Source organism: Malania oleifera, chromosome 10 (genome assembly GCF_029873635.1).
Source record: "Malania oleifera isolate guangnan ecotype guangnan chromosome 10, ASM2987363v1, whole genome shotgun sequence".
Classification (NCBI taxonomy): domain Eukaryota; kingdom Viridiplantae; phylum Streptophyta; class Magnoliopsida; order Santalales; family Ximeniaceae; genus Malania; species Malania oleifera.
The window spans coordinates 40,480,991-40,495,067 of NC_080426.1; the positions used below are offsets into that span (position 1 = coordinate 40,480,991).

Here is a 14,077-nt window from a genome sequence, read left to right on the forward strand (position 1 = left end):
AAACAAACATCTTCTAACCTCCAAATTATTATATTTTCTCGCAAAAAAAAAAAATGAGAGATAGTTTAACTATTCTATGATTAAATTTGAAACGTAAATAATAATTTTTTAATTAAACAATTAAGTGATAATCTTATATTCATATGAATTGTAATAAGCAGATCAATAAAAATGTTTGCATAAAATAATAATTAATTTTACCAGAATGTAATTACAATTAGGCACTTAGTATCGCTTAACCAAATAGTCTCATGAATTGCTGGAAATTTGTAAGTTGTTTGCTAAAATTTGGTCAAGTAGATTTATGTTAATATTAAATTGTCATTAAAATATTTTTTAAAAAAGTATAGTCATGAATTAGACATATGTAATGTATTTTTGTGTTAGTTCTTGGTTGCTATGCCTAGTATTTTTTTCAACATTATATTATAATTACCTTTTATAATCTGCATAAGAGTATTTTAGATTATGAAAAGTGGACACTAGACAGGGAATTCTTCCATTTGTATGTCGTAACTAAGTAGAAATGCGCTTGGAATGTATTCTTATTTATAAATAATTAATTTTGTATTTTATTTTTGTCCAACTACTTTTGTAACATTGTTAAATTATGTTGAAATTAATTCAATTGTCATGAGTAAACCAATCCAAGCAAGACCAAAGGTATGACGTGCCTTAAATCAGCCTGTCAAAATAAGGTATTTATACTGGATAAAATGTAATTCAACAAAAATTGAAATTTATGTAAATTCCTTCTATTTTGAATTGGTATTGATTGTACAATTGAATGGTTTTTTTTTTTTTTTTTTCTGTTAATTAGAGGTTCACATTGGGCCTAGGCTACTTAATAGAATCACCCTTCCCATGCACATTCTTCCCATGCCCAGTCTTATCCATCTTAAGCCTCAAACTTGAGACCTCTAACATGAAATGTGTATTCAACCTAACAGTTGAATGGTTTTTGATCTATAATTTTGTCATCTATTTTGAATGGTTACCACACTCTTGTGCGTTATTTTTCGACCGTGGTATGCTTTTAGTAGGTTGAACATTTGTTTTTTTTTACATAAATTTAATTTCTACCCTTGTATGCTTTTATTATAATTGAATAATTGAATGTTATTTTTAGTTGGCATACTATATTATGAAGTATTTCTAACTTTGTCAATAGGGCAAAGAAGTATTCTATTAATTCCCAACTACTAAATAAGAACAAAATTCGAACCCTATACCACCAACAACATTATCCATGCTTTTACTAAAAAAAAAAAAAACTAGTCACAAGAGTTGTGTCTACATTCTGATGTAAATTTTCAAATCGTGCCAATTTTTTTGCATGGATTCATGTTATCATTCTTTCCCTTTCATTTCTTTTCCTTTTTTTAATCATGGGTACAAGCTTCATATTGTCTAGGTTAACTTTGTTCAATGTTATATTTTTGAATAATATACTTAGTAAAGACGACTAGTATGCTAGCAAAACATGTTAAGTTTTGATTATGAGTTCTCAACACATGGACTTCAAATAATATTAATAGATTAATAGGTGTACTTTTATTTCTTGGGATTGGATTTCTTATAAGTTTGGTTATTGGGCATGAACGTGATGTATTCTTATTTGTATTTGTGGAACATTAGGACACAATTCTGTCATACTTTTTGGAAAAAAAAAATGAAAAGATAGCTTTTCAGTTACTTATTTGATCGGTTTTGTAATTTTTGGATATTAGCTTGTGGAGATTTACATTTTTTTAGGTAGTTTGGTGTTGTATGTTATTTTGTAAGTTTTGGATGATGAATATTAGTCAATTTACTTCTTATAGTTTTCAAGTCACCACTTTATTTCAACAACCTAAACTCACAAATGTTATAAATCCAATATTCTTTTTTATAATCTTTTGTTTTTCATTTTTGTCTATAAAACTTTGGTTTATTGTCAATCGAGGCATGAATAGGCCAATGCTTTTTCTTCACTAAGCTCTTTCATAGCGGCATCCATCTTTGCCCTTGAAAACTAATCAATCTTGAGCCCTGCCATTGCAATGTGAAAGTTTAGCATACAAATAAACCAATTTATGAATCATATATCATGCATTTATATAATCAGAAGGAATAAAAACCTTCTCAGGTTTCATTAGTCTCAACATATAGGACAAAAACAAAGAGCTTACCCTGCACAATTTTCCATTTTCCATTGCCACCAGTAACAGGAAATGAGTACACAATGCTAGGTTCAATCCCATAAGACCCATCAGAGTACACTTTCATTGATTACCTATGTTCCCTACAACAAAGGCTTAAAGGATATTGGAACCAATAGTGCAAAGTACATAGAAAATGACAACTACTTTTAGACAAAGATGTTCAACCTTGGGAGTACCAAAAACTCAAATCATGTATGTGATCAAACAACACTAGCAGCAAATAGTGCACTTGGCAGTTTTCGAGCTTTGATGATGGCTGCACCTTTTTGTTGTACTATTGCTTTGAACTCACCATGTAGCCTAGGAAAATATTAACAAGTGGAAACTCATTTGTGAAAAAAATTGAAGAATGGTTGTGACAGTGGCATGGTTAACGTCTGAATATTGAGTTGAAGAATGACTGCCCTATATGATGGCATTTTTCACATCGTCGACATGAACATTTAGCCTTTGGGCAATTTGGCTAAATGTTCTATTGTGATTTGAGTCGCGTGAGGCAGGTTATGTTTTTCTTTGGGATTGAAGGAGCCTATTCTTTCAAGATGACAGCATTGGTGTTTGCAAGATTAGAAACCACTAAAACCTACAAAAAAAATTATTAAAGTTTTCTACAGGATAAAAACCATTGTACCAAGCATTTTCCTATTCCATATAATTTCAAACTCAGTAGTGAATGTATATGCTTGGAGAGGACAAATATAGGATAACTAGTGCAAAATATACCTAATGGATTCTTGGGAAAATAATTAAGATTGAAAAATACCATGGAAGCAAACAAGGACAAAAGAATTAAAATGAAACAAGCAAAGAACGTATAAGTTTGGAGGGGACAAATATGGGCTAAATGGTTCAAAAAAATCGGTGGGACAACTCCTTTATGCTTACGCTTGCACACACAAAAAGGTTTCAGTTACAATTTAATAATTGCAAATCAAAATCAAAATTAAAACAAGAAAATATAAATAAATCTATTTTAAACTAATTGATTAATTAGAATCGATTAGGTTGTTTTCCTCTAGGCCTATAAGTAGTGAGCTTCAGAAAGTTAAAAGAGGGGGAAACAAAATGGAAAAAAAATTGCTCACTAAAAAATAGTGAGGGGAAAAAGGTTGAGAGGTGGAGAGGTTGAAATTTAAAGAATAACGTAGGAACTGAGAAATTGAAGGCAAAAGAAGCTGGAAACTAATACATTGGAGTCTACGACGTTCATGATTCAGAGGCCAAAGAGGTTGAGAGAGACAAATCAGAGGATAGAGGCAACAAAGTTAGCTTCAAAAAGCTTAAAAGGTAAGTACCCTTTGCCTTAAACTCTGTTGTGAGATTTGTTTTAAGTTCGAGTTTAAATTGTTCATAAGTAATTCAAGGGTATGTCAAATAGATTCAATAAAATTCAAAATTCAAAGGAATTTGTGATTTCAAGATTAAAACTTCAAATTGAATTTTGAAAATTTTGAATGGAAATTTTGTGAAATTTTCGATATCAAACTCGAGTGAATCTAAAATTTTAGCCCTAAAAACCCAAATACGTGTATTCAGATTCAGATCTAATTGCCCAGATCTGCATACCCTAGGTCCGACCCAGGGACCTAAGTCAACTTGACCTAGGTCTAAGTAAACTATCTTGAAGCCCCAAGACTCAGGTCACCCTTGACTTGGGTCCATTGGCCATTTGACTCAAACCCATTAAACCTAAGATCCTGGAACCAAGTTCAAGACCAAACTAAGCCCAATTGGGCTCAACCGAATCTAAATAAAAACCAAGCCCATTTTTATTTTGTCCTAACTAGGCCCAATTGAGCTTGAGTGTTAGCTTTACTGTAATCCCAAAAGGGAATGAATTGGTATTTTCAAATTTTATCTCCTAGGTCAATCCACTAACAGTAGTATTACGCAAGCATAAGGTCAATTTAGTGCAGATAAAGTAAATCAATATAAATATACAGTGAAAATTAAACTACACAATTAATTTAGTTAAGCATGCACAATAAAACAGTAAACAGAGATGACACCCATAAATGTTATCGAGCTTCGGCAAAGTGCCTACGTCTCCGCCTTGGCATAAGGATTACCACTATAAACTCACTTAACGGGTGGAGCGGCACCTAAACAACCAAGTCAATTAACACAGGGTTGACCTCAACCTTTATAAACAATTCTTACCGGGTTAGATTACCGCCCCCTCAGGCCACGTCTAGAATACAACAGATTTCACAATAAAATTTGCATACAATCAATATGATTCTCAACTAAGCAGATTATGTACCAATGTAATCAATACATCACCGAATGATATGATATGATAAGCTTAATGTGGTTTAAGTATCTACTCTCAAAGGTTTGTGCAAATAATGCAATCACTACGTGAGAGTGTAAGTGATAGGATCGTTGTGTCAAAATAATAGTCTCAATCACGTTGCAGCAACAAAGATCACAAACACACTTCAAATATCTTAACAAATATTTCTCTCAATAATAAATCACAAGAGATATTCAAAAATGATTTGTAAGAATTATTTAATCTTTGTGTCAAAATGATGATATTAATCAAAAGATATAGCAACAAAGATTTTTCAGCATTCAAGCAAATATCTCAAAATGTATTTCTCAAAGATAAGCACAATAGATATTTTGAAAATGATTTGTAAATTATTTTTAGCAACCAAAATCCAATGTGAACTCCTTGAGTATTACAATGACAATACAAAACCCAAAAGCTCAATGAAGTAATTCCTAAGGAAGACTTATTAACAAAGTCTCCTAGTGGCACTTAGGGCTTACTCTCAAGATGAGAAATTTCAATCAACACCAAACAAGTGAGAGTATAAGCCTAGTGAGAAAGAACACTCAAGCATACTTACAAAGTGATTTTAGCAATAAAAGTGAGTAAGAATGAGTGTAGGATGCTTAAAAATGAGAGTAGGAATTTTCGAGTTTCAGAGGATTTTTGCTAATTGAGTTTACTAATCATTGACTAATTTTTGCAAATAATGAGGTGTACATAGAATTTCCCAAAATTATAGTCGTTCAGGACATATTAGTCATTTTAGAAAAAAGTTTAAGTTAGGTTAATAAAAATAACAGCGTTTTTAACCTCGATAAATTTCACCAACCCGAGAGCATCGGTCGACCATATTTAAGGTTCGGTTGACTGAGTGTTTAAGTTCAATCGACCGGGAGAATTTTGAACTAGAAAGATGGTCAATCGTACTTAAGGTTTCAAAGGCGATTTTCCAAATCTACATGGTTCGGTCGACTAGGTCATTTTGAACTAGGAGGTTCGGTCAACCAAGCGATTGACATTTCCCATGTGGGGGTTCGGTTGACCAGGACGTTGCCTATATACTTCTGGTCGGTCGACCAAGCGGTCAACTTGTTGACCCGATAGGGGTTTGGTCGACTGAATATCACAGTGTAATTGAGTTCGGTCAACCAAACATGCCATCCTTGGGCATTTCAGTCATTTTCTCTTTAAAAAGTTATCCCTATTCATATGGCGATTAACTTAATTTTAATAGGGTACTCTTTTATGCATGCATGAGTGACCTAAGGTCGGTTTAGGTATTTTTGAGCTTATCTATATAATCATGCATATGATGCATTGATTATTACAAACATTTTTTCTTAATTACTACTACAGACCCAAATTGAATAATAATGAATTATAACATAAAATGATCTTCACGGTCTTTATGCTCTACTTCATGTGTCATCAAAGTATTTGCGAATATAAATCTGCACATAAATTAAATAGCCATCAAATACTTGAGTGTTTGTCATTATCAAAATCAGGTGTGACCTATGAGGTCAACATTGAGTTAATTTAGCCCACTTCTCATGCCCTGATTAACCTAACCTAAGACCCACAACTCTATTCAGCTCCGGGCCCAATTGAACCTGGCCCAATCTAGCTCAACCTAAACCCCAACCCTAACCTTAACTCAAGCTTGAAGTTAACCCTAACCAAAGCCCTAATCTCCTCGTTTGGACTCTAAGAAAAACCCACAAGAATAGCTAGCCAATTTTCAAAATAATCCTAAAGAAACATAAGAAAAAAAGAAAGAAATACATAGAGCATAAATATACTTGTAGAGATTTTATTGGAAGGGTTCAAAGGAGAAGTCAAAATATTCTGCCTTCATAGTTCCATGCTTTCACATGCAAAATAAAGGATAAATTGAAAAAGAAAGTGATTAAAAAGAAAGAGAATGAAAAATAAAAGAGATAAAAAAGAAACAAATCGAAGGAGGACGATTGAAATGAGAGAGAGTGAGCGAGGTGAAGAAAGGGAGAGAAATAGAGAGAATGAGAGAGAGAGAGTTGTGAGAGAGAAGGAGAGTTTAAGGAGGGGTGGAGAGAGTTATGCAAAAAAAAAAGGGAGCTGGGAGAGAATTTTGGGAAACAAAAGTAGGAAGAAGAAAAAAAATAAGAAAAATGAAAAGAAAAGGGAAAAAATGGGAAAAATAATATATATTAATTTGATCAAAGTCAACTTAGATTGACCCATTAACCAGTTCATATTGGTTGAACTTGCCTGACTTGTCCTAAACCACTCCTTTTATTTTTAAATTTAGAAATTAAATTTTAATTTTTTAAATTTGAGAGAAATAGTAAAAAATAAGAAAAATTTAGAAAAAATTATATAGAAAATAGAAAAATAAATAAAAATTATTTGAATAATTTTTTACTCAAATTAAAAATGAACAAATAAAATACCAAAAATAAATAAAATAGAGGAAATTTCTTTTAAAATCCTAGAAAATTGTAAAAAAAATGTTGAAAAATGCCAGAAAATTCATGAAAATTTTTGAAAATCTAAGAATGTTTTTTATATTCCTTTTACTTAATTTTGTGTATTTATTTTATATTAGTGTATATATATATATATATATATATATATATATATATATATATATATCTTATTTTTGTATTTGTGTGTCCCAATGATAAAACAAATGATAAAGAGGTGTTTCATACCTCACTTATATCAATTTTGAGAGAATTTATCTCATAAAATCCCCTCCTTGGAGATTTGATTAGATATTTTTAAATCGTACATTATTTTACATTTTGTTTTTAAAATTTTAATATTTAGTTTTTTTCATTAAAGAGTTAATCAAGAACCATTCGATTTTTATTTAGGAATAATTTATAATTAATTAGGTCTCGTTCATAGAACGGACCTATAGAGAGTGTTAATACCTTACTTTTACATAACTGAACTTTCAATTTTAATTTTGCTAAAAACAAATCGAGACTACTAATTCATTGATTTTAAGATTAGCTTAAAGGTCAATCAATGAGTAGTAAATAGGTAATCTAACTGCAACTAAACAAATAACAAATTAGTGGCGACTCTATCGAACCAATATTAATATCATTAATCACCATTTCAGATCTTTCAAGACATTGCGACAGTTTAATTTTGTACTTTCAATTGTAATTAACCTAATTGAGTCAAGTGTGATATCTTTATATTATTAAATAATATATTTTGGTGTTTTCACATAATATCAAATTATGTGAAAATTTCAGAACAGTCATTACCTCATCCATCCATAGAAATAGGGTATAGGGGCATTGTTATTTTGTCATGTTAGGAAATTCCATAGACCATAGCAAATCTAAAGTAAAAGAAAAGAGATAAATATACAAGCAACCTAGACTACCACATCATCGGCAGGAGATTGGTCGTGAGCCAGGGACATGAAATTTTTATACACCAACCCGGCGAGGCCTCCTCCCATCAGGGGCCCCACCCAATACACCCAGTGATCCCTAAAATTACCCGTGACGATAGCAGGACCAAACGACCGGGCCGGGTTCATCGACCCACCCATGAAAGGATCCAACACTATACTATTTGCCCCATATATAAACCCGATCACAATGGGCCCCATACTTCTGTGAGATCCATTTCTTGGGTCCCATACCCCATATACACAGTACACGAGAGCAAACGTGGCAATACATTCCGTAACCATGCCACGCAGACCCGTCATTTCTGGATCCAACCCGTGCAGAGGAATTACCTGCATGTCAGCAGGAAAATGGGGCTTTGATTAGATAGTGTAACTTGCATCGTATGATTAAGCAGATAATAATGATTTCACTTACTTCCCCTGCTGTGACCAACATTAGGAGGACACATGCCATTGTGGATCCAAACAACTGAGCTCCGCAGTAACAAATCCCCGTAAGTAAACCAATGTGGCCTCCGAGGACAAATCCGAATGTGACAGCTGGATTGATGTGGCCGCCAGAGACGTCTCCAGCCACGTACACAGCCGCGGCCAAGGCGAACCCATGAGCCAAAGCAATTGCCACGAGAGATGCTCCGGCTAACGTGGCATCCGACGCCATCAATTTACCTACTCAATAATAATAAAATTAACAAGCTTCTTGAGACCAGACTGTCCGAATTTGTACCATTATCGAGAGTATGAATTTTAAATTTAAATAAAATAATAAAAAAAGAATAATAATATAAAAATGCATAATTTTAAGTTTTTTTTTTTTTGTGTTTAGTTATTATTTCCATATATATATATATGTATAATTTTCACATGAATATTTGAAGTATGTTATAATTAAATGATAAGTATCTCCATAATTAATTTATTTTTGTGATGAACACAAAAAATGAACTTACGAGTATATAGGAAGAAAATAAAATTATAAAAGATTAATTAATTATATAGTAAATAAAATAGATAAAAGAATATTTATTAATTACATGCAATTTCTAGTAAATTTTAAAAAAATAAAATTAGAAAATAAAAAGGAAGACAGTTTGTAATATACTAATCACTGCACAATTAATTAAGGCATGTATGCTCATAAAAAAACTATAATTAATATTGAATTGACGTGACAGAGCCTCCACATGGTTCATCATAGTCAATAAATAAATAAATATGTCTCTTAATTACCTCTTATTCAGCATGTAAACTCGCCTCTCCATTTCGATCCATATACAAATAACTAATTTCAATGTATGGCTCATGCACAAGCATTATTTATTTATATATTAATTATTAATATGATGAATAAACTCACCAGCGGAAGTTGCAGAGCCGACGCCGGCGAAAACAAAGACGAAGGTGGAAATAAACTCGGCCAAGTAGGAGCGGAGCGTCGGCCGGCTGAACATTTGCTCAATCACATCCAACGTCCAAGATCCGGCTCTCAAGAAGGATGACACTTTGATTCCACGCATTGTTGATCTATACTATCAATTGTCTCTCCTTTTCTCTCTCGATCTGATCACTATTAATAATTTTGTTTTCCTGTTTCTGTTTCTTCGCAGAAGGATTAGTTTGAGACGTTAACACAAATTATTAAGTTTGGTTTTATACTTCTTCCTTTTTAAATTTTGATAACCGTCATTAACGGTTCTAACCTCCCCCTCGCAGTACACGAGAGCAAACGTGGCAATGCATTCCGTAACCATGCCACGCAGACCCGTCATTTCCGGATCCAACCCGTGCGGAGGAATTACCTGCACGTCAACAGGAAAATGGGGCTTTGATCAGATGGCTCCTTGATAATAACTCCCAGTGGGTCCTGTTTTACTGTTCTCATATCTGAAAAAATATGACCGGCGATTTCCACTTGCATCGTGGGGGAGGTCTGGTGTGCCGTGGCCTGGCCGGCCGGCCGACCGAATCACTAGTAGGGGTGATCTATGATTATTTTGGATGGAGTCTATTGTGTTTATTCTGGCTGGTGCAAATTTTTAGTGCATTTTAATAATATTATTTTATTAATTATATTATTAATAAATTTTAATATTATAATTTTATTTATTACCTTATATTGGGTTATGTATCTATATTTAATTAGATCATTCATTCATATATTTTATAAATATATAAAATTAATTATATAAATACGTCATGTAAGTTGCATCGTATTATTTAGCAGATAATAATGATTTCGCTTACTTCCCTTGCTGTGACCAACATCAGGAGGACACATGCCATTGTGGATCCAAACTACTAAATTCTGCAATAACAAACCCCCGTAAGTAAACCAATGTGGCCTCCGAGGACAAATCCGAATATGACAGCTGGATTGATGTGGCTGCCAGAGACGTCTCCAGCCACGTACACAGCCGCAGCCTGGGCGAATCCATGAGCCAAAGCTATTGCCACGAGAGATGCTCCGGCTAACGTGGCATCCGACGCCATCAATTTACCTACTCAATCATAATAAAATTAAAAAGCTTCTTGAAACTAGACCGTCCGAATTTGTACCATTATCAAGAGTATAAATTTTAAATTTAAATAAAATAATAAAAAAATAAATAATAATATAAAATGCATAATTTTAAGTTTTTTTTGTTGTGTTTAGTTATTATCTCCATATATATATATATATATATATATAATTTTCACATGAATATTTGAAGTACGTTATAATTAAATGATAAGTATCTCCATAATTTATTTATTTTTGTGATGAACGCAAAAAATTAACTTACGAGTATATAGGAAGAAAATAAAATTATAAAAGATTAATTAATCATATAGTAAATAAAATAGATAAAAGAATATATATTAATTACATGCAATTTTTAGTGAATTTTTAAAAAATAAAATTAGAAAATAAAAAGGAAGACAGTTTGTAATTTACTAATCACTCGCACAATTAATTAAGGCATGTATGCTCATAAAAAAAACTATAATTAATATTGAATTGACGTGACAGAACCTCCACATGGTTCATCATAGTCAATAAATAAATAAATATGTCTCTTAATTACCTCTTATTCAGCATGTAAACTCGCCTCCCCATTTCGATCCATATACAAATAACTAATTTCAATGCATGGCTCATGCACAAGCATTATTTATTTATATATTAATTATTTATATGATGAATAAACTCACCGGCGGAAGTTGCAGAGCCGACACCGGCGAAGACAAAGACGAAGGTGGAGATAAACTCGACCAAGTAGGAGCGGAGCGCCGGCCGACTGAACAATTGCTCAATCACATCCAACGTCCAAGATCCGGCTCTCAAGAAGGATGACACTTTGATTCCACGCATTGTTGATCTATACTATCAATCGTCTCTCCCTCCCTCTCTCTCTCTCGATCTGATCACTATTATTAATTTTGTTTTCCTCTTTCTGTTTTCTTCGCAGAAGGATCACTTTGAGACGTTAACACAAATTATTAAGTTTGGTTCTGTACTTCTTCTTTTTGAAATTTTGATAACCGTCATTAACGGTTCCTAACCTCCCCCTTGCTGCCCCAAAGTACACGTTGTCGACAAGCCAATTTTAACCAGGCTACTCTGAGAAGACCTGGTGTGATTAAAGTTGATTTCGAATCCTAGAAATTGGAGGACCCTTTTTGAAAAGTTTAGTATTTTTATTTAAGTCCTGATGTCTTTAATTGAGTCTCGGTATTTTAAAACCAAGTCCTAGTATTTTAGTTTGAGTCACAGTATTTTATCGGTGTTTCCATTTGAGCCCCAGCATTTTTATATGAGTCCTAGTGCTTTTAGTCGAGTTCCGATGTCTTTAAGTCGAGTCCCGACACCTTTGATTTAGTCCTGATATCTTTAATTGAGTCCCGTTGTTTAAACCGAGTCCTGTTATTTCCAAAAACAAGTTTCTCTTGGTTTTAAAATCGAATATTTCAATTTGAGCATTTTTCAATTTTTAAATTGAGTTTTTTTAAAAAAATTAAATTTTAAGGAGTCGAGTCATTTAATTTTTTTTTATCGAGTCGTATTACCGAGTCCGGGTCCTTCCAATTTCCAAGAATTAAGCGTTATTAATTTGGATTTCTCATTTTAAATATGAAATTAAGTGAAAAGGTGCGAAGAAAAAGAAAAAAATAAACAAAAAAGAGCATGACACGTTCGAGAAATGGTTCCAACAAATCAAGCGCAGCAGGGAAGGGGGGAATATTTTCTGTTGGGATATTTTCCTTGGCCCCCGCGTGCCTGTATGCGCGTCATTGTCCACCTGCAGACTCTATAAAGAGAGGCTCTAGCACAAGAGCAAAGGGGGGCAGGGGGGAACAGTGCACTGGCACACGCAAAGGGGGGAGCATTTTTCCACTGTTCACGGTATTCTCTGGTCCGAAACCACCCTCATTCACGAGCCTCCATATCCTCCACTATCTCCCTTCACCAACTCCACTACCTCCACTGCCCAGCAACCAGCCACCATCTCCCACGCAACCACCATCCTCTGCTCCACTCCCATCTCCATAACCTGCCAGATCAGCAGTTCCCAGCCGAGGCTCACAACCCTTTCCTTCATCCCGTCCCATGGCCAATCGCGACCACCAAACACCAGTAACCACCAGCAACTCCGGCCATCACCCATCCTTTTCCTCCATCCCCATTCACACACAGTCACAGCAGCCATCCTCGCCCAAACCTCCATAGCTCCCAACACCTCTCGGTTCCACCCCCAGCCATACCAGCAGCTCCCCTCATCTCCTTCTCTCTCTCCCACCTCTCGGTTCTCTCACAGATCCATCACCACACTCAACACCCAACTCCCTTATCTCGGCCATCTCCAGCACCTCCCCTCTGCCTCACAACCACCACCAACTCTCTGCACCTCTCTCCCATATCCCGAGCCCCAGCAACACCACCCTCGCAGCCTCCTCAACCTTTCCCACCACCAGTTCCCACCTGCAGGCTGCAAGCACAGCCACACCCCTGACCTCTCTCGCACTGCTCCTCACTCTCACCACCCTCCGCTCCGATCACCATCACCAGCACACCAGCACCCGGCAGCCTCTAATCCCTCGGCCATCTCCTCAGATCACCCTCAGCCCTCCACCAGCTCCGGCCACACAGTCCAGCCACACCTGAGGAGACTTGCCACGAGCTCACCCACAGAAGATGTCCAGCCGCCCCACTGTGAACTCACCACCCTCGTTCTCGAGTCTCACTCGCCCCGCTGCTCAAACCAGCTCCCAACCTCGCTATCACCCTCGGCATCTCACCCTCTCCCAAACTCTCTGAATCCCCTGCCCTCGCCCTGCTCTATACCTTTCTCTGGGCTCCCGAACTTCTGTCTACATTTCACAGATCCGGTGTTCTGAGTTCAGTTTGGGGCTGCTTCACTGAAATGACCATGCTTCTGCTCCATTACCAGTGTCCTCACTATCCGTCTTCCGGTCTCTTGTTTTGATTGAGCATCTATGTCCTCGGGGTTTGCCTTTGTTTCTTCGGTGCCAGCCAAGGACCGCAAGTTGGGCAGTATACACAGCAGGGCTGTTCTAGTTGCTGGTTTGATCCAATCTTGCGGTTAAAAAGCCCTTATATCATACTGCTGCACACACTCAGAGCCGAACACCCATGCGCATTCACACATCCAGCCACCTTTGTATTGTATTTCCTTTATTGTTATAGAATTTTGTTTATACTGGGTCACCTTGCGCGTTTTCATCATCATGTTCAGTTTATTTGTTTGCAGCAGTTTGGTATCTTGGTTCAGTGCTATGGTGGTAGTTGTTTTTTGATAACTGATGGTGAACTGGATTTGTTTGCTGTGTGGAGTGGCTTTTAAATTGGTTTCTGCTACACTAAACACACACTCAGACACCCTCTCACATGCACTGCTCACGTATACATTTCTTATGCACGCACAACTCTCACCTCATGGTCTGCACTACACACAACACTCTTTGCTAGACACACACAGTTTCACACACATTGTTTCATGCACTAACTCACACACATGCCGTTACACACACTAAAACACCCGCTAATACACAAACTGCCACGCACACGTAAACACACATTGTTTCACTACACGCTGCCACACACACGAAAATGCACACAGTTAACACGCTCCACACTCTCATAAACGCACACTGATCTACCATCCCACTCACACG

The 14,077-nt window shown here is 35.5% G+C and overlaps 2 protein-coding genes and 1 pseudogene across 2 annotated transcripts; all 3 read right to left on the minus strand.

The window, feature by feature from the left end:
• Positions 1-1,936: 1,936 nt before the first annotated feature.
• On the minus strand, positions 1,937-7,757 carry LOC131166633 (malate dehydrogenase, cytoplasmic-like; annotated as a pseudogene).
• A 104-nt stretch (positions 7,758-7,861) lies between these two features.
• On the minus strand, positions 7,862-9,420 carry LOC131166634 (aquaporin TIP2-1-like). Its single transcript, XM_058125216.1, has 3 exons — positions 9,261-9,420; positions 8,319-8,572; positions 7,862-8,233 (listed from the first exon to the last, which is right to left on the minus strand). Exons 1-3 carry the CDS (start codon positions 9,418-9,420, stop codon positions 7,862-7,864), a joined length of 786 nt encoding a protein of 261 aa, XP_057981199.1.
• A 108-nt stretch (positions 9,421-9,528) lies between these two features.
• LOC131166635 (aquaporin TIP2-1-like) lies at positions 9,529-11,255 on the minus strand. The gene is made up of 3 exons (XM_058125217.1): positions 11,096-11,255; positions 10,223-10,401; positions 9,529-9,702 (listed from the first exon to the last, which is right to left on the minus strand). The coding sequence occupies exons 1-3, from the start codon at positions 11,253-11,255 to the stop codon at positions 9,529-9,531; spliced, it is 513 nt and encodes a 170-aa protein (XP_057981200.1).
• Between the last annotated feature and the right edge of the window lie 2,822 nt (positions 11,256-14,077).